A 25,522-nucleotide genomic window follows, 5' to 3' on the forward strand; every position below is an offset into this window, starting at 1 on the left:
GGGCAGAGCCCCTGGGTACTGACCTGCAGGGCTGAGGGCCCCAGGGCTATGGCTAGTACTTTCCACCTCAGCACCTCAGGTGAAAGATGAATTCTTGGGGTTCTAGCTCTAGCAACTAATTCCAGCATCAGCATGGAGCCTCGTTGGGAGCCAGAGTTGAGATCCTGTCACCCTAAGTTCCTGGCATGAGAGCAGTGGTCCCACCCTGAGGGCACATACTTCTGACACAGGTCAAGCTAGCCCAGCCCCACAGGGGCCTCCATTAGATCCCAGATGTCACAGAGAATAGAACATATCCCCCACGGTGGGGGCCTGCTAGGCCTCGACGGCCACCATGAGCTGACCACATAGAAACCACTCAATCACACCAGGGCCCACAGACAGCCTGCTGCCTGTCCATCCAGTTCTCAGTATATGGTCCAAAGTCAACTGAGCTTGAGTTCAGAAAGTGAAAACCAGGGTCCATCACTGAGTCCGGAGATAGTGGACTCAGCTCAGAGGTAGCGCAGGAATGGCCTGTAAATTGGATGGGATACTCGTAGCCCCTGCAGGTACCGAAGGCTTGGCCTTACCAGGTCTTGCCTGCTAGCCCTGAAGCCTTCCGGTCAGACGTGAGATGGGACTGCTTAGTGTTTGCTTCTACACATTCAGTACAGAGCCAGAGGCCTCGAGGCGTGGGATCAGCTGACTTGTCTGGCCCTCAAAGCACCCTTCCCTGTACCCGGGCCAGGCTGTGACCACTCCCTACTGACCAACACATGAAGATGTTGCCGGAGCCTCAGCTGTCCTGCCACAACACCCTTGTTGGGACTGTCCCTGGCCACTCCTTCTTCCCACCAACAGGGGACTACGCTTCCTGACTCTCCCAGGCCCCAGCACAGGTAAGACCACACATCTGTCCAGATGCTGGCAGAGGCAGACTGGAGGCTGCATTCTTCTTAGCCTTCATGTTGCCATACTCTGTCTGGTGGTCCAGGGAGGGGAACCCTCCAGGCAGTGAGGCCCAGGCTCCTCACGTCCTGCCCCCCACCCGACAGTCACCAGCTCCTATTCCCCCTTTGAACGAGGATAGTCTGTCAAGGTGGAGGCAACCTAAAGCCTGGGCAACAAGAGAGAAGGGAGGGTTCCCTATGGAGGCTGCCAGTGCCAGGGACCAGGTGCGGGGGGGGGGGGGGGACCAGGGAGAGGGGGAGGGGGGGATAGGGGGGAGGAGGGGAGCTCAGCTCGAACTTGAGGCCACTGCTACCATCATTAGCAGATGAGATTTGATTCCAAGCCTGTGCTTTGAGGGCTTTGCCTAACCTTTGGGAAGGTAAGATTAACACCTCGGATGGAGGGGAAAGTTAAAACTCAGGGGCCTCTGCTTTGCAATTCTGATTCCCAGTCCTGAAACTGGAGAGTGCCTCCTGGGGCTATCTGCCCAGGCTTCCGAGCACTTACTTTCCACAGTTTCTAGAACTTTCGTCTTAAGGGCACTCAGCCAAATGCACAGCCACCAAACTGCCCCCTCCATGATGCACTCTCATACACGTGACCCTCGAAAAGTCTCAAGCATCTGGGATCAATGCGGTCTCTCACCGGAGATGCCTGGCTCCCATGGGCTCCACGGGGACATTGAAAACGTTCCACCTGCCACCTGCCTTGAAGCAGCCACGAGACGGCTGTTCCATCCAGTACTTCTGCACCAAACCCAAGTCAGCCTCGCTAGAGAGCCCCTGGCCACGCTGTTGCTCCTCCGTGTGCAGGCTGCAGGCATAGGCGCAGGCCCTCTGGACTCTCTCTGATGTGATGTTGAGCTCTGGGAAGTCTAAGGACAGCAGCCAGCAGAGTGAAGCAGCCATGTCACTTTCAGGGAAGAAGTGAACTGTCTCTGGTACTGTTTCCTCCCACTAACATGAAAAATAAATAATCAGCTGCATCACCGAGTCGTTTTGTTAAAAGAAAGGATGCTGAGGTGGGTCGAGATAGAAAGGCAGATCAAGAAGACCAGGGCCAGCTGTATTCCTCGCCCCCTCCCCATGGCTCCCCCATGCCTTATGACAGCATTTGTATTCTGTCAGTCACTAGCTTATGTTCAGTCTGAGCTAGGAACTGAATACCCTATTCAAAGGGGTGCTCACACGGCATGTTATTGCAATTTAATATTTTCACACAGGGACACGTCATTATCTCGCAACCTGACACTGGCAGCATAATTCTGTAATTTTTCAAGAGCTCAATGTGAGCACCAGGGCCCAGGATTGTCTAAACAACCCCATCTCCTCTTTGTTTCACCTCAGGGCCACAGACATGTAGGAGAGTGCTCACTCACAGATCGCCGTGGCCTCTCTTCTTTTCTCATGACAACCAGATGCCAAGCAGTCCGGGGCAGGCCTGGCACCAGCTGCTGATGGCAACTCTCTCCACACTTTGCAGACTTGGGGGGCCACAAGGTCCCCCGAAACTAAGTGGGCAGGGAAGGACATGATAAAACAGAGCTATGGTAGAAATCTAATTCAAACAGCAGGTCCTCCGCTGCACACCAGTGCGTGCATGCGTGCGTGCATGCGTGTGTGTGCAAACTCACAGCACACGTGCACACACCTGACGTGACTATATGGAGACAGTCACATCATGTCCAAGAGATGAAGGATCCACCTTAGGGGCTATTTTTCTCCCCAGCATTGTTGACTTTGGCAAGCAGAACACTCTGGTGCTCTGGTACTTCAGGAATGTGTCAGCACTTCCAGGAATAAGGGCCCCTGTGCGCAGGAGAGAGACCTGGAAGAAAGGCCAGAAATCTCCCAGGGAGCTATTGACTCAGACGTGCAGGTGGCGTGCCACAAACCAGGCCACCTCTCTGCTGGCTGCTGCCACCTGAAGCCATGCTGTGCTATTTGACTCAGAAGGTATTTGTGATGTCCACAAGGGACCCAGGATCTATAGCAAGTGTGCTGACAACCCCGGGAATTCTACCACTGACCCTGGGGCCGACCTGGCAGAGTGGTCAGTGTGCCGGAGGGCCAGCCTACAGAACCTTCCTAATGTGGCCTGGGATGTCACCAAGCTGGTATATATACCAGAGATGTCAATTCTGAGCCCAGTACAGACCCCGTCACGTGGCTTCTCCTCCATGTGAGGTTTTGATGGAGACTCCGGGGGGGGGGGTGGGGGGGCTGGTGCCAGAGATTAATGTCCAGGCTTTCCCAGGCAGTTCTGTTGTCTTCCTCTTTGGCCCGGAACCGCGTAGTCTCTCTGTGGTCACCACTCAGGCCCCTCCAGTGAGCATAATTTTCGTTCTTTGTTTAAATGTTTTATGGGCTGATGTGACTGGGCCTCTCCGAGGAGACTGTGGCCGCCCGTTGGGCAGATATAAATGTCTGGGCCTTTTCCATTCATGCCCCTTTCCCTCAGAGACCTGGCTGCAAGGAGCAACCTGAATCTATCATGGAGATAGACACTCTGGTGTAATATCGACTGTCAGTTTGTGAATATAGACACGGGATTAAATGCCATCAAAGGGAGAAGTGTCCCAGTCACTTTGGGGACCTATTTTTCACGTGCTGACCTTGCTTGCTATCTTTGGAGATGCTGAGGCCCTGTGACCCAGGGCCCCCGAGGCAAGATGGTCTGAGGTTCCCCAGCAAGCCTCTTTCCCTTCCTCTCCTCCTTCAACTTTTCCAGCATGCAGTAGAGGAGGTGCCCAGGTACTCTCCACCAGCGCAGGCCAGGGTTGGTAAGACAGCCAAGGTAGTTCAGGAAGCTGTTGGTCTGCCTCATGCCTTCTCCCCATCTGAAGAGGCTGGACACAGAAGCACAAACGCAGACCCAGAGGAGCTGACACAGAACTAATGTCCTTCTCTCTGAGTGAACTCCTGGGCAGTGTTCTGGGGGCAGGGGTGGGGGTAGGAGGTGGTCTGTGAGCCCCCATGAGCCGGGTTCAGAGCCGATCTCACAGCAGACCCACAGATCTCATGCTGGGTCTTTCTCAGAGAGGTGAACAGGCCTTTAACAGCGGCGGAGCTGCTGAAACAAACCAAAGCCTCCCACCCGTGTAGGACCCGGGAGGCCTCTGATAAGGAAAGAGCTGGCAGATGCCAACAGCTGTTTTGGCCCCATAGACAGATGTAATGTTGAAAAAGCTTGCTTGGTGGAGTTAGAAAAACAGTGGGAAGAGGAAGGGTGTCGGGGGGGGGGTGAAGGAAGCTGGCTCTGAGCACAGGGAACCCCTCTGTACACACGAGTCCACACAATAGGCCCCGACACCTGTGCCTCTGAGCTGGAAAACAAAAGGAACGGGGAATGATCTGTGTTGCGTTTTATTTCAGGACACAGCTAAACGGCATCAAAATAGGACCCTGCTGGAGCAGAGTGAGGCCCACCGTGGGCATGACCTCACGGTCAGGTTTTAGTCTCACTCACTCACACAGCTCTCCTGAGACTATGACGACAGTGCTCCACGCCTGACCTCAGTGCCTTCCAGGGTGGGAAACTGAAGGAGGACAAAGCCATCTCCACACAGTCTGATTCCCTGTGAGATCCTGATGGCCGCCAAGCCCTGACTCCTGTGCAGAAGCACTGACCAAACAACACGCCAGAGCTTTCTGGATCCTTCGCTACAGACAGCCCTCCCTGAGAGAGGCAAGGTGCTGGGGTCAGACACATGCAAACGCTGCAATGCTCCACCCAAGTTAAACTTGTCTTTTATCCTGTAAGACAGTCTCCCGTCTTATGTGGTGAATCCTAGCCGTGATGGGACTCCAGGGTCACGAAAGGACGGACAGTGCACACAGCACAGGAGAGGAGGACACCCACACACGCGCGCGCACGCGCACGCGCATGCTCCCCCGAGCCTGTGCAGTGGACACACGGGAGGCCAGGCGAGGCCCACGTGTTCACGTGTACCCTCATGGGAAGCTTCTGGGGCTTTGCTTTTGGCACTAAACATCCGGCTCTGTTACTCCTTCTAAAGTAGGGAAGTAGACAAAGCCACTTCTCCACTCGACAGTAAAGCAAACTGCAGGCATACGGAGGTCACCAGTAGGGACTGCTCCCAGAACTGGGGGGTCTGGGGAGACCAGCACCAGACACAACGCAGGCGTTCTGTCTGCTCTACCAAGCCACCTAGAGATAAGCTGTGTTATGCCCCAAATGCCCTACCTAGTCCACCAACATTGAAATACATTTGGAATATAATCTGTCAGAAGGGGGAAAAATTAGCTCTGCCTGACTTCATCCAGGTAACTTAGGGGCCGTGGAAAAGGAACAGCACACCCTCAAGGAAGGCCAAGAGAATCACCCACAAAATCCCCAAGGCCTGGGAAACCCCACTCTCCAGCAGCCCTGGTCCCTGTTGTTCTGCTCAAACACCTGGGGCTCTTTCTTCCTGACAATGTCTCAGAGCATTTCCTCGGCAGAGAGAAGGAACACCCGCCACCCCAGGAGTTGCCACAGCTCTCCTGCCTCCACCTCCAGGGCATGAAGCGACTTCAAGGCCATACCACGCAGCCAGGGGCCACCACACACAGACTTATCCTCTGGGCCACTCCCTCACTGGCTCCCATCTGCTATCGCAGACCACCTGGGAGCACAACTCAGAAACTAAAAGAAACAAGAACCCAAAGAGCGGCCCCCCCACATCTGCCCACCTCCCACTCCCTCCTTCCTTTCCTCCCAGAACCCCTGTCATTCTGCTTCAATGCATGCTGCAACTGCAAAGTCATCTCGGGCTTGTCGAGGGCTTCCACAGGCAAGGCAGATCCAGCGCGCGCGCGCGCGCGCGCGCGCGCACACACACACACACACACACACACACACACACACACACACATGAAAGCACGCTCCCACAAGCAATGATCCACAGCAGAGCACTGACCAAGAGGCAAGCCCCTTTTTCCATCGAGGGTCATGATTTCCCTCGCCAGGTTTATTCGGCTACAACCCTCACACTGGGCTCAGAAAGGCCAATTATTTGAGGACTGAGCCTTTCTTGCTTTCCCAAACAGGAATCCAGTGTACACAGAGCGAGCCCGGCTTGCTGCACTCAGAAACAGGACGTGGATAGTTTTGCACCTACAAAGGCCTACACAGATGTGTATGGTTATCCTTCCCACCTGAGCCGGAAGGCTGGGTGAGCGAGCTGGCCCCCACAGAGTGCCCTCTGGCTGCAACTGGGTTTGGGGTAGCTTTGTGTGGGGCTCTGGCCAGGATGAAAAAGGGATCCTGTCTTCATCAGGTTTGCTTAAAACATAGTCTTCACGGCCCCAGCTTTGAGGGATGAGCACTTGGAGTTGGGAGCGGGCACAAGCCTAGATGTGTGAATGCGCACGGGGTGGGGTGGGGGTGGGGGGCACACGACACAGAACCGTATTTAGAGAAGATGAAATATTCACTAGGACCAGCCATGTTTTAGAATGATTATAAATTATTTTAACAGTGCATTTGCAAAGGGTTATAAAAACAGCCATAATATATTTTTTTCCTTAGATTCTAGAATTACCAGTATGACAGCTAATGCAATAATGATTTGTTTCAAATGCCAGTGTTTAAGCTGCATAAAGCTGATTTCAGACATTTTTTTTCCAGTAGGCCACATTGTACTTAATGAAATTAAACACACCAATCGCATTTGTCCCCAGGGGACGAGGAACTGAACACACCACTGGTTTATTTTTTTATTAAAATAAATTGCAGCCGGCAAGATGGACTAATTGCATACAGAATTGAAAAAGAAACATTCCATTGATATAATTAAGCCAATTTTCATGGACAGAAATAGTTATAGTGGGTATAAAATAAGCAAAGCCTTCACCAGAACCTGCCTTCCCTCCCTTTTTTTTTTTTTAAACACAAAATGTTAACTATTAAACAAATATGTATCTCAAGTGGTCGGCACTCCTATCTTCGGCTTGCTCAGGGGCATTGTTCCTCTTTCTAGAGAGAGGCACCTCCAAAGAGCAAAGGATCTGAGTGGTCAGAGCAGGGAGAGGCCACCCATTCCCTGCCTCAGGGCCACAAAAGAGCAGGGCATTCTGGGTGCAGAGAGGTCACAGCGGCTCTGGCCCTGAGGTCCCAGCCTTGAGGAACAGTGTCAGAGACCTTGTACTAGCACTGCAACTCAGGTCTGGTGCTGGTGACAGCAGTAGGAACAGCATGGGGCCGGGGGCCACAGCTCCCTAATTACCTGAGGAAGACAGGTGGATTTTTCCCTGATAGATGGGGGTGGGTAAGTAGGTTTCTGTACTTGTGTGTTGAGCAGAAGGCAAAGGGGGAGTGGGTAGACAAGGTCATCCCTGGTCAATACTGGCTACCGAGGATCTGCCCTTGGAAACGGTACCCACATCCAGGTAAGGAAAAGAGTCAAGCTCTGAGCAAATATGATTCCAATCTGCAGGCAAGTGGGGACGGGGGTAAGATCTGATGGCTGGGTTCACAGGTTATAAGTCATGGGGATCCACTAGCCCTTTTAAGAATAGACCATGGCAAGCATCAGTCTTGAGATACTTCAACCCTTGACACATTTAATTAATTAATTAGTTAATCAATGAAAAACACTATGGAATTAACTATAGTCTGTAGTGCCTTACTGAAAAATCCTGAAGGTCTTGAACTTGATATGCAGCAGTTATGAGTTACTGCACCTTATCTAGGGTCTCTGGGGAAGGCCTGCCACTGTCACACACTCCTCTCCTTCCCTTCCCCAGGCCAGTGAAGGGGTGAGAGGGCTCACACCTACCTGGGAGGGTGACAGGACACCCACAGGGTCTCTTCCCAGGCTGCTGCCACACAGAACAGGGGTAGAACAACTCACAATGCAGGCTGCTTTCCACCTCGGTTTCCTAGATCACGTTCCCCAGGCCAGCTTCAGCCAAGGATGGGCAGGCACACCTGTGTGCAGCCTAAAGCACAGGTTGGCCAAGGGAAGAGTAAAGGGACCGACCACCCTGCACTGGGAATTTCTGGGCCAGGTGGAAGGGTCGGGAAATTCAAAAGGAAAGCCTGAAGGTGGCCCCCAAGTAGAAAGGCAGGTTTTTTTGTTGTTGTTGTTTTGTTTTGTTTTTGTAGTGACATCTGGGTCAAAGGCCTAAGTCGGTGGTAACTACTACCACCACCGCTCGCTCCGTAGTTGTCTGTGACTGTGTGAGAAGTGGGACTCTTGAGTTCTCTGGGCAGGTGCGGGGACAGACAGGCAGTCTGAGGGGCTGCTGGAATCTGCACTCCCAACCCAAGGCTGCCTTTCAGCAAAGCTGAAGCCGCGGGGGTCGGGGGGTGAGGGGAGGGAGGCAGAGACAGACAGACAAACTCCCTCCATCTCACGAAGTTCTTTCCTGAAGGGTGCCACTACCACTCCCCACAGAGCCTTCTATGGGAGCTTCCTGAACCCTGAGGCTTGACACTAGCTAGGGTTTTGATTCCGGAACCTGATAGATTGCATTTAGTGCTAGTTGAAATTTTTTAAACGAAATTACTCAAAAGATTTTTTAATCCTGAATAATTCTGTTGAAACTCCAATTGTACATAACCTTAATTACCAGTACCATCCCCCCTCCCCAAGGATGCCTAATTGCCTCCTAATTGAATAAAACAGAGGGCTAATCATACCCACCAAAGCAACGCAGCTGAAGCTCTCTGGGGAGGGAGCTCGCCCCACCCTTACCTAGCCTCTGAACACAAAGTGGGGACTTAGTTTTCTGCCCCTAGCGCTGCCCAGGTAGAGGTTTGGGGGTAGTAGAAACTTCAGGACCAGGGGGAGCTAGGAGGTCTAATCCACACCTGTTCTTCCCAGGCCTCCAGGACAGACCCAGGGCATAGTCTGAGGGGGCGGGGGAGGGGGGAGACCTATATCCAGCCAACTGCTCTACAAGCTGGCTTTGGCAAAACCTACACACACACACACACACACACACACACACACACACACACACACACACACACTAGGCTACCGACTCCTCTAACGCCATCCAGTGGTGGTGGAAGCAGGCCTGGGAGCCTCAGGGCACTGGTCAACCAGCCCCTCTACCAAAGCAAGCTCCACCATTCGCCTAAAGCGGGCAGGACAATCAATTCCCGCCTGCAGGTCCCTGCTGCTGTTTCAGCCCTATTAATCCCAGAGAAAAGGTTGTGCCCTGGGCTCTCCCTTCCCTGGGGAGGGCAGGAGGAGGGCAAAACCCAGCCAACCTAGCCGCCCCCCCCCTCAACAGGAAGGGCAGAGGCCTTGAGCTGGGCCTCCAGTCCTTCACACTGAATTAGTATTTCAGCCTCCCTGCCACCACCACATGGGGCACAGACTTTCCCTCCCAACACATGGGGCACTCACAAACTCCCACACCTGGCAGAGTGGGGTGGGGTGTGTGGTGGTGGTGTCTGGGACCTCCACAGAAACCAGGTCTCTAAGGGTGACTCCAACGGGGGATCCTAGCTATAGAGTCCTAGGTGCACTAGCAGTTACTGCAGGTCAGGAGAGCAGAGTGCCGACTGAACCCCCACCTGCCCGCTGGATCACGGCAGTGCTGAAAACAAGAAGCTGTGGTTAATAATTTCTTTTCTTTTTATTATTATTAAAGGGAGGGCCAGGATAGAAAGACTCAGGTCCTTACCAGCCAGCGCCGGCCTAGACTAAGTAAGCAGACCCCTGCCCCGAATTGTGTTCACTCTGCCCCTGACTCAGGCTGAGGTTTCCCACCAACTGAACCACAGTCACCCCTGGGAGGGGGGGCCACAAGGCGCAAGGGAAATACTTCAGAGACTTCTATCCTTAGAAAGCTCAACCTTACAAAGCTCTCTCCACCCAGTGGGTCACCTAAAAGGCCCAGCTTAAGTGAGCAGTGTATGTGCAGGCAGAGGTCTGGAGTAGAATCGCCAGGAAACACAAACGGAATTGTACCTCAAGATACACACCCTGGGAGAGCCCCTGCACCCAAGCTCTGCATCCTGGGGTTACATCCTTCAGCCCAACTGTCCTTCTATACTCAGTACAGTTTCGGTCATAGCTCAGGGGCCCGAGAGGAAGGGCAGCACAAAACCTTGAACCACCACGACCTTGCCCCTTCCCCTATCCCTTAACCCTGTCGGCCAGCCTAGGAGGCCACTGGTCTGACTGCTGCTGAGCGCCTGCAGGGCACCCGTGCTCCAAGTAATGAAGTCGGGCTCCCAGGAGCCTTCCGTGCTCTCTTAAAATATTGTCTAGTGAAATACGAAAGTCCTCAGCGGGCCCTGAGCTGTCTTCCATCCTGAGCTGCCTCAACCATCTTCTTGAGGGGACTGCTAGTGGTAGCAGTAACGATCACACAGCCTGTAACCGGGTCTCCCGAGTGACGCCCAAGCTGGGACTCTGGGTTTCTCCGGCAAGCTTCCGCGGGCTGTGTCCAAAGGGAAGCCTGAACTGTGCAATCCCACCGCTTGTGCCCTCGAATTCGTGGCCTCCAGGGAAGGCCTCAAAAGCGTAGCCAGGCACCCGTTTCGGTCCTAGGTAGGGAGCCAGAGCCAGGTAAGCGTCCATGCCTGCTGGAGAAAGAGCGTGCCGACAGCTGAGGCCCAGTAGGGCGCCTCTGGGAAGTTTCCGGGGCCGCGCAGGTTGCGCTTGAGCTCGTCTCTCGCTTGCAGCGAAGGCGGCGGCGGCGACAAAAGGAGCGCAGTAGCTTTACTCTTCCCTCCTTCCAGCTTTGGGTGCTTCCTATGCCAGAACCTGACCAGACCAGCCTGCAGCCAGGTGATCGAGACTCCGAAAGGCCCACGGTGCACACGCCAGACTCCTAACTGTACACGGCGCACAGCACACCCGCTCCGTGCGTCGTGGATAGTCACACAATATGCATACAGCCCTTTCGTATCCACTGGGAAACTACTGGCCCTGTTCGCACCAAAAGGGGTCAGAGGTCATGGGTGGCCCAGAAGGCAGAGGTCAAGGGCAGCTGGCCAGGGAGCTCGGCGGGAAAGGGGCTCCTAACGGAGGGGCCACGAACTCCAAAGACAGCTCAGAGGCTGGAAGTTGCTTTTCCCTGCATGATAGGCTCGCGGCCTAAAGCTTCCGGGGCCGCCTTAGGGCCAAGTTCGGCAGGGTCCCGAGCTGAAAGTGCCTGGCTTTTTCGGAAAACTATCGCGAATCCCATACTCGCTGGGCTCATGCCTTGAGAGTTCGGCTCTGGAAGCCGCGAGGCCCCGCCAGGCAGGATCCTGCCCTAGAGGCGCAGACCGAAGGGCCTGGTGATCAGGCAGGCAGGGACCTCTAGCCACGGTGCAGGGCGCCCCTTTCGCGGGCCCGTGGTAGAGGAGGGGGCGGCAGCGGTAAGCGACTGGGATCCTTTGCGCACAGAGCTCACCGCTTCGCTGCAGCCGGACCGTGGCCCGGTCTGTTGAAGCGGCGCTTCCCTGGCTGAGGTGCAGCGGGTCCCCACCTGCTGGCTACAAGGGCCGAAGCCCCCGGCCCAATTCGTAGCGGATGGCGCCCGCAGCGGGATAGAAGGGCGTGCGGGCTGCTCCGAGACGCAGTGGCGGTAGTGCGGACGGCGGGAGCTCCCGGGCTGTAGTGGGGACCCGCCCGCGGCTGACTGCGAGCAGAGCCCCAGGCTTGGCCCAAGGCGGAGCGAAAGAGAAAGTAAGACCCCGGGCCCGGGCACTCTCGCCCGGGCAGTTCGTCCCTCCGGGCCTTGCGGGTGCCGGTGTGCGGGAGGGTCGGTGGGAGGCCAAATGAGGCATGGCGGTGGGTCGCAAAGAGGCCAGTGGGGACCCTGCTGCCGGAGGCACCGGCACCGGGCGGCCCGAGCGAACTGTGGGAATCACAGAGGAGCGCCGGCCACCACGCGGGGCACCACTTGGAAATAAACTTCACGGCCACAGTTCCGAGCGCAGAAAAAAGTATCTATGTTGCTTCCCCAGCGGCTGCGGCCGTCCTGCCTGCGCCAACCCTGCCCTTGCTCCCGGGGAGCCGGGTGGGCGCCGGCCCGCGCCCCCTCCTCTGCCCCCTCCCCGGCTCAGGGTCTCCCTCCTCTGAGCCCGGCTGGCGGACGCCAAAGGCGGTGCTCTAGCGCCCACTATTTCAAAAGCCCGGAATATGATTTGACCAGGACTGAGAGCCACTTGGAGAGAGAGAGAGGGAGAAAGCGAGCGAGAGGAAAAGTTACTCTCCCCTTTCGTCAACTTTTCGCTAACTTTCGCTTTTCTCTCTCCTCCACCCCCGGCCCTCCCCCTCCGCCCCCCTCCCCGGCCCCCACCGCGCGCCTCGGGTTCCCGGGCCCGAGCGCCTGACACTGTGGGGGGGAGGGGGTTCGGCGGGGAGGGGGCCGGCGCCTTCGGGGAGCGCGCGGCCCGGGCGCCCCGAGCCTCCGCGCCGAGCCCGGCCGCCCCGGAGCGCGGGAGGCGGAGCAGCCCCCGGGCCGCGCGGTCGACCGGGGGCCGGAGCCGCAGGCGCGCCGACCGCGCCCCGACGCGCACCCCTGGCCCGGGTACCCCGGCCCGGCGGCCCGGGCCCGGAGACGCGGCGCGGTCGAGCGCAGGAGACTTACTTTTGGCTAGCTTCCTCGCCCTCGCCTTGGATCGCATGGTGTCGGCTCGCGGAATCTCTCTCCTCCTCCTTGAGCCCAGAAGCAGCTACACACTATCTTCATCTCCCTAGCATTGTCAGTTTGGACACCTTTGCACATGCGCACAGAGCACTCAATCTGACACCCCTCGCCGGGGCCAAAAAAACTTTGCAATGTGTTCATCATCCTCTTCGTCGCGCCGCCGCCGCCGCCGCCTCGGCGCGGGATTGGGGGGCTCTCCGAGGCCTTCCCGGTCTTCACCTCACTTCTCTCTCTCCCCCCCCCCCCCCCCCCGTGCAGCGCAGCTCGGAACTGGCCCTTTAAGAAAACATTCCGTGCTCCCCGCTCCCGCCTGGGGCCCGCACCCCGGACACTTTAAAAGGACCCAGGTAGCCCAGGAGGCGAGGTGACGGTTCCCCCCCCCCATCCCCCTGCACTGCGATGCGGCTCCAGCCCCAGCCCCAGCCCCAGCCCGGCCAAAGAGGAGATTGGCCGCTGCGGTCTTCTGCGCGACTTCCTCGGATCTCCCCGCAAATGCGCGGATAGTTGGGACGCGGGTCCGGGCTAGTTTTGCTGCGTTTTAGTGCGCTTTATTACTAATTAAAAAGCTTTCGTTCGCCGTCGCCCCAGAGCCCTCTCCTCCTGAACTCCCCCTTGGTCCCTGCCCGCACCCCGCGCTCGCGGTGGGGGTGTCGGGGCCAACACGCCAGAACCCGGCTCCTCCGAAGCCCCCGCCGGCCGCCGCCCCCCGCGGGCCTCCCGCCCCCGCCCCTCCCCCTCGCCCCCACCCGGTGGCTGCAGTTTCGGGCTCCGCGGCTCAAAAACAAACAGCCGAGGCGCCGCCAGCTCGGTGCTCCGCCACCGCCCGGGACGCCGAGCGGCGCTGGACCCGTCGGTCCTCGATCGGGCGCGGCGGTTGAGAGCAGCACGCCCCGCGTCGAGGGGCGGCCGTGCCAAGGCCAGGCGTCTTGCTTCGGGCGTCCCGGGGTGTCCCTCACCCCTGCATCTCCGGGGTGGGCCCGTGTGCTCCGGTCTCCACGCCCCGTTGGGCTGTGGCCGCGGCCCCCAGGTGAGTACCGGGTGAGGAAGTGCCGCCCGAGCTAGGCCACTTCTGGGAGCTGGGGTCCTTTGCGGACACTCCCCTCCTGCTTCTCCCAGCCCAGGTGCGCCTTGAGTTGGAGAACCTGAGGCACAGGTGAAGGAGATCGGGCTGGAAAATCTCCGGCGCTTCATTCCCTGAAGCCTTCACACGCGCAGCTCAGGCAAGCGAAGGGCCTAACTGGGCAAGAGCAGGGTAGCCCCAACTAAGAGGCCTAATGGAGTCAGAGTATGGCTACGATTTGAGTTTGAACTGGTAACAAACGGAGGCGCTGCCAGGGCTGGGTCACTGCCCTGGGCGCCCTTCCCGAATACCAAGGTCCTTCCAGGGAACAAGATTCAGAGCTGTCATGGTGTCACCTGAGCCTTAGCAGAGGTAGACGCCATTTGGGTCTTTCTGCCTCCCAGGTGTGGCTTCTAGCCATCCTCACCCCGTCTTTGTTGTGCAATGAAACCAGTCTCGGAACGAACCCCCTTTAAACAGCAGTCCCCAGAGACTCCTTCCTATAGACCTCCCTCGCCAAATGGAGAGTGCTGGTGGGCCCAAGCTGCCCCAGAGAAGAGCCCCGGAGCGGAGTGCGCTCCTGAAGGCAGCAGTGGGCTGAATCTTCTGGCCGCCAAGGGAGCCCCTTCCCTGCAGAGTCTCCAACGACTCTAAGGAGCCCGCAGCTTCGGGTGCCTAGCCCTGCACCCAGCTGGCTGCACAAACGGAGGCGTCGTGGAGAGGCCTCAATCTTCTCCCTTTCTTGGCCTCTCTACCTGGGTTGAGTCACAGACCCATTCAGTTTATAGTGCTAGGCTCTGGGGCTCTTGGTGAGGGACTTCCATTGCAGGCTAAGGCGCTGCTGCAGCTCCCGGTGGGTCTTGGCGGGACCTGAACCGGCTCGCGCCCTGCGGTGGGTGGGGGAGGGACAAATTGGCACGAATGGCCTTTATCCTGTGTGTGTGCTTAACCTGGCTTGAGTAGCACATCAGAGAAGGCTCAAGGTCACCCTGGGTGTCCCTTGATATTTGGAGACACCTGGAAAGATACAAAGATGCTAGTGAAAAGTTCTTGGCTATAAAGAGACCCTTGGCGACACACACACACACACACACACACACACACACACACACACACACACACACCCTACTTCTTCTAGGGTGTTCCGTTCGCTGGAGCCCTCCTTCTGGTCCCTTCTGCTCAGGAGGACACAGAATTCTAGCCAGATTGGACCAGATCCTCCTAGGATGGGAGCGGGAGCTGACCCTTGCCAGTGGAGGTGTGTGGAATGGACAGTAGGAAGTCTTTCCTGCTCTAGGCTGCCATCCTCTGAGCTGGGGGTAATGACGTGCCTGGCCAGAAAGCCTGGGAACTGACGCTGACCAGGAAACCCACCCCCACCCCACCCCCAACCCATGCAGGTGCTGCCGTGGCTCTTAGACAAGGACCTCCAGGTCTGGAAAGGCCATGGTCCTGCCCCCACGTGGCCAGACTTAGAACCTGAGAGGTCATTCCTCAAGGAGAGTGGGAAGACAAGGGAACTCAGAAACTCAGACAGCAGGCCCCCTTGGAGGCAGTTTTGTATTTCCAGCCCACCAAGAAATTTTATTTTATTTTATTTTTTGCCAGGGATGGGGTGGGCACTTAGAGGAACAAGTATGGGCAAGCAGAGGTCCTGTGTGGGAACCAATTTTAAAGTGAGTCAAGCTCTGGGGAGTTTGAGGACCAGGTACTCTGATGAGAAGTGCCCCTCACTTTGGGGCAGAGATAACCCCCTGTGCTGGACAACTGCTAACACTGCCAAGTTCAAGAACCAACTTCATTGCTGGCTGGCGAGGGAAAAACATGGTAGTGAAGAGACTTCCACCGACCTCTGTGGTGTGCCACGTTAGAGGTGCCCACTCCTTGGGACTGAAATAAGGACCAGACTGAGGGAGGGTCCTCATCCACTTAGGGGAGCTCTGACTCCCCCAGTTCCTTCTTAAGACCAATGTCTACAAAGTCCTTTTTTTTTTTTATAGCCACACCCAGTCCCAGGCATTCGAGGGGAAGCCAGCCTCAGGAGAGGCACAGGGGTCAGAACTGGCACTGGCAACCCTCAGAGAAGTAGGGGGTGAGCCGCCCCCCTTGTGGAGCCTGCCCAGATGTGCCTACCACCACAGCTTCTTGTTCTTCCTCTCTCCTCTTTGCTCCTGAAGCTCTTCCTGGGTTCAGCCTCCACGTGTTCAGCCCATACAACCTCCCGCTGTGGTTGGTGCCTGCCCCTCCAATAGCAAAGAAAAGAAAAAAGGAAAGAAAAGCACTTCTTCTGTGACCACTTTCTGGGAGAGCTAGATCTCAAATCTGGCACATGGGCCACCAAGCCAGGGTGGATGAGAGTCTCCTCACCGCAGAGGTGTGTTTTCATGTTCCATCCGTTGGTGGAGGTGTGGTGGCTGGTTACCTACACAGATGGGAAAATAAAGCAGAGACTGGTGCGGGGGTGAGTCACCTTCCTGTCCGAGGCAAGGAGACTGCCTGCAGATTGGTTCTGACACGGTGCTTGGGATGGGGTACAAAACTCCTAAAGGGCTGCTCCCACGCAGGCCTGGAAAGCGGACCCAAATGGGGCATTCCCCGGCGCCCAGCCTTCACTGTATGTGCTGTATCTACCCTGGACCCATTTTCAGATTCCCCCTTTGCCCATCAGCCCTCCCAGCCCCGGGGAACCTTGAAGTGACCTGAATGACCTGAGAACAGAAGAACAGTGGTCAGAATTTCTGTTCTTTGAATATTTGGGACCTCCCAGGGCCAATACCAGTTTCTAGTTTCCAAAGTGTGGCTCTGGGAGGTACGGGACGCTCTCAACCAGGAATGCAACCTTTAGCCCAGATGTTCAGAAACAGACTTCTTTGGATCACAGGACTTTTGTCCCTTCCTTGGCAAGGTCCTAGAGGCCTGCATAGGCATCCTTGAATGGGTGCTGAGTCGCTCCAGTGAGGCAAGCAGAATTTCTGTCTGGCTTCCTGTCCTGAGCCCCTGCCTGGGTGACGTATAGGAGATGATTTGCCACTTCCCTGGCATACTTGGCCTTGTGGACAGTGAGGACAAAGTGGGGGGAATGTTTTGTTTTGTTTGAAAATATTGAGTGCTCAGGCCTGAACTCCCTTTTCCTCTCCCCCGTTTGTGTCCAGAAGGGAGTTGGTTTTTTATGTCTTGCGGAAAGAAACGCTCTCCAGAAGGCGCTGGAAGCTCCCTTCCCGCCTGGAGAGCACAGTGTGTGCGATCAAATGCATAAAAGCCCAGGGCTCTTACAACTGAGCGGCTACAGCCACCGGGAGCAACAAACTGAATCGGCTCTGCGGCTTCCCAATCCTGCGAAAACCCACCAACGAATCTAGATCTGCTGCTTGCGGGGCGAGTGTCCCTGAGGCACGTGCCCATCCCGGACAACTCAGCCTTACAGCTAGCAGGTTCCTCCCCTCCGCCCACGCTCACCGGCAGCAACTTCGTTCGTTGCAGGTAACAGCGTGGAACCCCGAGGAGTGCGCTGAGCTCAGTACAGCCGAGTTGCACCCGCCGGCGGCTCCCAAGCCGCTGTCAGTCTAGGATGCTACCCGCTTCTAGCGAGCGCGAGCAAACACGGAGAGCCCTGGGAGCAACGAAAACAGCAAGCTGTGAGTGTCTCCTGCCTGAAGGCCTGGGCTCGGAAGCCACAGAGTGGGAGCCTGCCTTCCATGCGCAGACAGGTCCAGAGCTGGGTCGAGCAAAACAACCAAGTCCTCTCAGCTAATCTTGAATATGAAACTACATTTCGTTTTGCAGAGTCACTGACTATTTAATGATTTATTGGCAGACTTGTGGGGGGGGGTGCGTATGGCTGACACTCAAGTTTGGAAACCAAATTTTGTGTTTGAACTTGAACAGCGCTGCACCCTATAGTTCCAACTGTTGGACAGGAGCTGCTAGGTAATTTTCCTCTGGTTACCCTTCTGTGTCTTGGGGCCATTCATCAGTTCTCTTCTGTGTGATTGGCAGGCAAGAACCGGTTAGTTCTTAGCCAGGCCAGAAAGGCTAGCTGGTGGAGTGGCACAGCAAGGCCCACCCTCGTGAGCCACAGTTTAAGAGGGAAGTGGGTGCTCAGCTCAGTGAGGAATTTCCCCATTTCCCTGTGCACTCCCGGCTTCCTCCCTCCTGCCTCCCTCCCTCACTACCTGTGTGTTGGGCAGAGGAATGGACCGTGTCTTCTCCTGGCCCTGGAGAAGATTTGTTCTGTTCCTGTCCTGGTCCAGGATAGAGTTGCCAGAAAAAAAATTAACATCAAGGCCTCTCCATCCAGCACTCATGAGGTTGTGGGGGCTGCCTGAAGGGAACAGCTCTGGCTCCAACAGCTTTGGGGGAACAGTGGTCCTCCCCACGTACACACACTCATGTCACCCTAATGGCTGCCTTGATCTGGCATGTGTGGTGGGTACTGGAGAGGGACCCAGCCCAGACTTAGGCTTCTAAAGAAAGGCTCCCTTTGGAAGATGACTATAGTCCTGGTCAGTGAGAAGAAAGTGGTAGAATGTCACTTCTTTCTGATCCGGAAGCTGAGAGAGGGAGAGTGCCCGAACTGCCTCTGCCTCCCCTTCTGCTTTCTACTAAACCAACAACAGCCGAGCAGTGGAGACATGCTTTGTGAGCCGGCAAGAAAAGGGCAGAGACCAGTATGGCCTGAGGCTGGGGCAAAAAATTACCAGTTCTGCAGAGTCACTAAAGGTGATGGAACCAGCGGCCCATGTCCTCCTGGGACAAGGTGCCTGTTCTCCACCTGTTCCCCAAGCCCCAAGTGGAAAAGCCCAGGACAGGGCCAGCACCTGGCTTTATGACCTTGGCTCACTGGCATCCTGCCTTCATTCTTCCTCCTGACAGTCGGAGCCTTGAGGATCCTCAAGAAAAAAAGGTAACCCAGCTGGAAGGTAACCCCACCAGCAGGCATGGTGTCTCTACAGCCTGTGGACCAGGCTGAGAGTGACTGGGTCCCAGCTTGAGCTCCCAGTCTTTCACTCACTCACAGGTGAGAGGTCTTCCAGAATTGTAATGGGTATACAGACATGAGCAGAGCGGGAGGTGTCTACTGAGGAGGGGTGTGCTGGGTCCCCGCCCTCTGTTGGAGAAACTACCCTCTAAGCCAGCATAGAGACATTTTCATTAAGGTAGCTTCACTATTCGCAAGAGGCACTGAGATCAGGCTTGCGGGACAGCTGATACTCCCTTATAGAAGGTGAGAGAGGGGAGGGCCATTGCACCTGGGTCAGAGATCCCACCACCATTTGTAGGTAATTCTGCCCTAATTGCAGGAGGCCTCAGAGGGCCAAAGTGTAAGGTCTTGGTGACTGAACGGGGGTGGGGGTGGGGGCAGTTCTATCTAAAACAATATGAGGAAGTCATCCATGCTGGAGCTAGATGTTTCTCATGGTGCAACTGCTTTGGGACCCTTCACCTGCCCAGGCTGTGTTAGTCCCCCAGGTAGGACTTCAATGGGATCCTGTTCAGTCTGGAGCCCTGTACGGTGTGTGGGGGTGGGGGATGGGGGGTGGAAGAGACGGGGAGCTGTAACCTTGTCAGAGCACACTTCATTGGGACCTTCTCTCAGCTCTCCAGAACCCTGTCCCCTGGTAGCACGGCGCGGGGGGGGGGGGGTATGGGTAGGTGCAGCTGGCAGTACCCTGGCAATAGCCTTCAGGTGAGCACTTGCCGGGAGCTCCCTAGGGTTCTGTGGATCCAGGACAGCAAAGGCCAGGGCCCCTTTCCCTTCTGCTACTTTGTCAACTCCTCTCCCAGAACCTAGGGTTTGCCCTTAGAGCTTCTGAGCTGAAGCCCTGAAAAGCACTGTCCTTGGGCTGGACAAAGAGAGGGCAGTTGGAACCGTGTGTGTGTGTGTGTGTGTGTGTGTGTGTGTGTGTGTGTACGTGTGTACTCACAGTCCTGGCAGCTGCAGGCGTCACTCATCGTGGACTTCTTACAGGTTTCGCAGCCTAAGCCAGTATCTTTGGGGGCTCATCATGGGACCAAAACACTGAGGTCATGTCCTGACACACCAGTATATTCTGTATTTGAGCTTCTAGTAAGGCATTTTTTAATTATAAAATGTGTCACTGCGGAAAAAAAAAAGGAGTGTCCATTAAGTGTTCACAAAGCCTGGACCATACAGGACACAGTGGTTCTGGTGAGCCGGAGTAAGCCAGTTTTCACATTAGAGAAATAGCAGTTCTTGTAGAAATGTAGCACTTTTAGAAGAGGTTAATTAATAAACAGCAGGTAATTGTTCGTGGCACGATGTGGCAGAGGGTAATTTTCATTTTTGAGGATGGAGGGCCAGATGCCCCTCCCCGCTCAGCATTTCTCTGTAATAATCACCTTGGCTTTCCTTCCGCCTTTAATTTTTACAGCTGGAGCTGTTTATCATCGCTCCAACTTTCACTAAAAAGGCAAAACTATCACTTAAACAAAGCTATTGAAAACTCAGCATCATATGTGGGGTTCTTAACATAAATAAATCATACAAACCAAGATTTATGTTCAAGGAATGATGTCATTCATTGAAGGCTGCCTTCCCAATCAGATCAGTGTGTGTGTGTGTGTGTGTGTGTGTGTGTGTGTGTGTGTGTGTGAGAGAGAGAGAGAGAGAGAGAGAGAAATGTTCTTACAAAAAGCTCTCTCTCTCTCTCTCTCTCTCTCTCTCTCTCTCTCTCTCTCTCTCTCTCTCTCTCTCTCTCTCTCTCTCATCCTGGATGCTCTTCTTTGTCTGGGTCATCAGAATGATCTTGCCTTGTGTCAACCCAGCAGAGCCAGGTCTAAGTGGCAAAAAACACTTTTCTCTTTTTCTCCTCAGTTGAAAAAGAAGAAAGCTAGGCTTGTCCTAAAAAGTCAGTCAGCTCTTGGCTGGTGTTCACGGTCCCTCATGTTTTCTGACTTTTGAAACGAGTCCAGCTAGGGAAGACACCTCTATGGCAGCTTACCCATGCCAAAAAAGGCTGAGAAGCTTTAAAGCCACGAAGAGGTAAACAAAAGGCAGGCTATCCATACAATACTGTGTGACCTCAAAGGGACCGAGACACCAACCCATGCTACAAAATTGATGAACCTCAGGAACAAGGCAAACGAAAGACACTGGCCGTTAACGGCCACACATCATGTGATTCACAGTACAAAATGTCCAGAGTCAGAAAGCCCATCGAGACAAATTGGGAGGCTGGGGAGGGATCAATGGATCCTCATGGAATTGCCCTGGCATGAAAATGTTCTGCAGTGAGCCATGGTACAGGCTGCACATGTTGAAGTTTAATATCACTGCTTTGTTCACCTTGCCAGAAGATGAATGTTACAATGTGTGACATACCCTAATAAAATTGTTACTTAAAAATCACTATTTAAGCGTGGCGCAGTGGTGCACGCCTGTAATCCCAGCATTTGGGAGGCAGAGGCAGGTGGATCACTGTGAGTTCGAGGCCAGCCTGGTCTACAAAGTGAGTCCGGGACAGCCAAGGCTACATAGAGAAACTCTGTCTCAAAAACAAAAACAAAACAAACAAACAAACAAACAAAACCAACAAAAGGAACAAAACCAAAAATCACTATTCAGCACTTGAGGTTTTGTTTTTAATTAAAATTAATTACCACAGAAATCAGCATTCAGATTTAAGGAACTGTTTTAACTTTTCCCTGCAGACAAAAACAAATACTAGTCACCCCAGACACAGCACTAAGGATAAACCAAAGAAATGATCCCACTTACAGGACCAGGAGCAACTTAAAGCTTCCCCTTCCTGCAACTGGTAACTGCACGTACATCCCCAGGGACTGTCCTGCTCCTGAGCTCTCTTCTCACCTGGAAGGAATGTTGTTAGTGGGTCCAAGCTTGTGCTGGTTTCTGAATCTCTAACAGGTAATCGAAGCTGCTCTGGATTCAGGACAGCAACCGGCTGTTATTCCCAGAGAGCAGAGTCCCACAGCTCTGTGCTCCTCTTTAAAGCGTTAGCTTTCAACATGATTGCACAAGTAAGGAATGGTCCCAGCATCCTGGCACAGCTTGGAGGGCAGGGCTCCTGAGTGAAAAGATGGCCCTGTGAGTGTGTGCTTCACAGCTCGCCCTGCAGCTGGAGGGCGCTACTGTCTCGGTTTGGAGCCTTTACTTTCTTTGATGTACAGTCTTAATTAACCAAAATCAAAACAACAACAAAAGGACACACATCTCCCTGTTTCTAAAGGGTGAGAAAAACGTGCTCCATTCACTCTCTAGGGCACCAGCCAGCCATGAATGGGAGGGACACTCTTATACTTTAGTGTCCATGAGCCAGACGGCCAGTTGCCGAAGGTCACATGCAATTCCAAAAACGTCCAGAAGAGGCAAAGTCGCCAAGAATGTAGATTGGGGCCGCTGGCAACAGCTGGAAAAGTAGTGATGTCCCACCCGGGGCAGGTGGCAGTTTGAGGTCTGAGAGCAGCTGAGCCATACACTTAAGTCTGGTTTCAGTCCCCAGACAATGGCTTATCAGGAAAATAGCAGTGACCCAGATCAGGTGCCTAGCAGACTGAAATGTAAGCCTTTTATTCCTCAAGAGTCATTGCAAGAGCTGGAGAGGTGACTTAGCTGTTAAAGAGCATTTGCTGTACCCACATGGTACTCACATGCAGGCAAAATGTTCATATACATTAAAAAAAAGAGTCATTGCACACCAACTCTGTGCTAGGCACAGTCCCAGGCCCTAAGAATACAGCAGTGACCCAACTAGGCCAGTTTTCCTTGAGGTCACACCCTTGTGGAAAGGCAACACTTAACAACCTACATGACTTGCCTGTTTGGCTAGAAAGTAATGAATGTCAAGGACACAATGGGGGTGGGGGGTGAGGACTTGGCACAAGACAGGTTTGAGATGTAACTTTTTTAGGACTTTACATGTTGGAAGATGTCCTTTTCAAGCACAGCCGGGGATAGTTGATCTAGGTATAGAATTCTAGTGTGGTGGTGAATTTTTTTTTTTTTTTTTCCATTCAGATTTAGAGAATGTTAGCCATCTTTTCTTCCAGGGGAGCTGAGAAGTCCCTGCCTCAGGGTTTGTGTGACTTGCTTTTGCTCTTAGAAAACCATAGAATCTTCTCTTTGTCTCAGGTGTTCCAGTGTTTCCTGGGTGCAGGTCCTAGAGTAGGCATCTCTCTATCTCCACTGGAACCTTCAACTTTTGGTAATTTTCTTGAAACAGGCTATTGGTGATTTCCTTCATTACTTTCTCTGTCCTTGGGTTTTGGAACTTGAAGGATGCAGCATTTTCCTCTCCTCGTGTGGGACATGCGCACACCAAATGTCTATCTTTCCCTGGCTGGCTGTTCACAGCAAGGAGCTTACCGACAGAGGTTTTGAGGCTCATCGTCTCCGTGGTTAAGCTCCATGACTGGATGCTGATAAGAATCCTGGATGTTTCCATCTTGAGGGACTCATCTGGTCTCACAGAGGATTTTCCTGGAAGCCACTGGAGGGGTCTGGCTGTCAGCCTTGTAGTAGCCAAGTTGGAGAGGTGGATGCCTCTGCAGCTTAAGGAGAGTAGAGCTTTGGATTTCTGCTAACAGGAGGGAAAAAAACAGTTGCTCCATAGGGAAGTGAAGGGGAGCTAGGAATTTTAACTTGTCACTTAGCATCATTCTAAATTTCTGACGGTAGCCACCCCCCCCCAACTCCTTCTCTCATCAGTGTCCTTATTAATTCTGAGTTTAGGGTGCTCTAGTCCCCCCTCCCCTCCCCCACCGCCGCTGCCCAGAGGACAATTCCTCTTGTTCTCTAGGACTTACATAGACTTCAGCCTCGATCCCAGACCCAGCCAGGTCTTGCAGGAGGGAAGCACAACCCTGATACTCCACCCGCAACCCACGGAAGGGAAGCAGCAGACATTTCCTGTGGGGAAGAGACACAGGAGGTGAGAGGAGATGCTTGATGTAGCCCAAAGTCATAGAGGGAAGAAACTTCTTTACCCTCTGCCCTAACTCTGTTCTTCGTCCTTATCCCAATGAAACAGTTCTCAGGGTCACCACAGGTGCCTGAATGATCATCCCCACACCCAGAGGTCCCAGGCATTCCAAGGAGGGCAGGAGACCCCCCAAGGGAGATGCTTGGGACAGGGGAGTCTGCCGCTCCTTCTTCCTTTCATGGTGTAATCTACCTGTTGCCTTAACTCATGCTCAGCGCTGCATGTTTTCATGTAATTCAGGGAGCAGTGCTCTTCCAGGGTGCGCCTGCGCATCTGACACTTTCTTTCCTATATGCGGGGCCCCAATGTGGATGGACTCAACAGATCTGGCTGACTTACCAGCCTCATCCTGCAGAGAAAAAAAAAAAAAAAAAAAAAAAAAAGATGATGGAGCTGAATTGGGCCCCTCCTGAGACCCTCCTTCTTAGAGTCTGGGCTACTCCGAGGCTCAGAATGACTCCAGCCAGGTGTAGTAGGGACACTGAGGTTTGGGTTGGGGCCTGTCCTCACCGTGGCCTCTATCCCAGTATCTCTGAGAGTCCACACAGTCACCTGAGGGGTAATGCTGGCCTCCCTGCAAGTGAGCCATGGCAGAAACAGCTGCCCTAGGCTCCAAGGCTTTTATAGGTTTGCCTTAAAGATTTTATTCCAGAGAAAACCCAAAGCAATTAATTCAAATTACAGAGTAGTCATTTGCGATAATATTTGCTTTAAATATATGTTGGTTTTTTTTTTTTTTTTAAACCCTCAGCTGTGGGCCTTGAGTGGGTTCGAGGCGAAGGACACCTTGAAATAATTACATTTTTGCTCATTTTATGTTGTGAAAATGGCTTAGTCAATTTGGGGAAGAGCGTAAAGTGTTCGGCCGACTCCCCTACAAAGGCTGTGCTATTTCTCTTCCCGTTTCTGCCAGCGTGGCCACACTGGGATCATTCGCCCTTTCGCCTCGAAGGTGGATGTCTTCCAAGAGGCACCCAGGCGCTGGCCCAGCTGCTTCTCAGCCCGACTCTTGGCAGCAGTGAGGTGCAAGGCGTCTTCTGGAGGTTCACCTGATGGGTGGCCTCGGGGAGCCTGGAGCACAAGGTCTGTGTATGGGGTGCCTTGTGCTGGCCCACAGCTGACTGGCTCTTCAAGTAGAGTGTGTGCAGGACCTGGGGCGCCCCTGCCCAGCTTGTCCCAGGAATGTTGCTAGGGCTTTACCTGCAGGTGAGTGTAGTTCAGAGTGGGGCAGCGGGCCCAGGTAGGACTGTAGCCAGTATATGTGTGTGGAGAGAGGCTCGGAGCCTGGAGAACGGGAATTCATTAAGATGAAGTTAAGAGTCAGCAGGGCATCAGAATGGGGCCTGTTCAAATTCAGGGGCCTGCCTGGCGTCCCCACTGCCACAGCTTATCAAGGGCCCTAGGCAGGACCCGACCCTCCTCCCTGCCACAGCAGGCACGTGAGGTAGACTTGTTCCCTTAGTGCTCTGTTTGTCTTTTCTTTCTGTTGTTTTTGGTGTGCTGTGGGATTTAAAATTTCCTTGTGTGTGTGTGAGTGTGTGTGTGTGTGTGTGTGTGTGTGTGTGTGTGTGTGTGTGTGTGTGCGTGCGCACATGTCATGCACTAGTGTGGAAGTGAGAAGACAGTTTTCAGGAGTTGGTTCTTTCCTTTCACCTTGTGGGTCCTGGGACCATTAAGTCACCTCACCAGACCAGGACTGGGGAATTTAATCCAGGTCTTACAAGAGCTGTGCAAGTACTTCACCCCAGCTCATCTTTACATTTTCTTCTTTCTTTCTTTCTTTATTTTTTTTTAAATAAGAAGGCAGGATCTCATGTAGCCCAGGATAGCCTTGAACCTGCTATGTATGCAGCTAAGGATAACCTGAACTTGCCTCCTGGACATTAAGATCACAGGCATGCACAATCCCCACCCCCACCCGTGGCCACCCCAGTTTATTTCAGTGTTGTGGACAGTAACCA

The 25,522-nt window shown here is 54.2% G+C and overlaps 1 protein-coding gene and 1 long non-coding RNA gene across 2 annotated transcripts in view; one reads left to right on the forward strand and one right to left on the reverse strand.

The window, feature by feature from the left end:
* The window catches only part of Prdm16 (PR/SET domain 16), a 316,464-nt gene extending 303,549 nt beyond the window's left edge, over positions 1-12,915 (reverse strand). Inside the window, exon 1 of the mRNA XM_051171023.1 lies at positions 12,480-12,915. Coding sequence (XP_051026980.1) covers positions 12,480-12,516 — 37 coding nt within the window. The 5' untranslated portion in view covers positions 12,517-12,915. The remainder of the gene's footprint in view (positions 1-12,479) is intronic.
* Positions 12,916-13,434: 519 nt separating this feature from the next.
* On the forward strand, positions 13,435-16,043 carry LOC127211730 (uncharacterized). Its single transcript, XR_007833454.1, has 2 exons — positions 13,435-13,566; positions 15,777-16,043. It is a non-coding gene; the product is annotated as an uncharacterized LOC127211730 (long non-coding RNA).
* Positions 16,044-25,522: the final 9,479 nt, after the last annotated feature.

This window comes from Acomys russatus, chromosome 29 (genome assembly GCF_903995435.1).
Source record: "Acomys russatus chromosome 29, mAcoRus1.1, whole genome shotgun sequence".
NCBI lineage: Eukaryota > Metazoa > Chordata > Mammalia > Rodentia > Muridae > Acomys > Acomys russatus.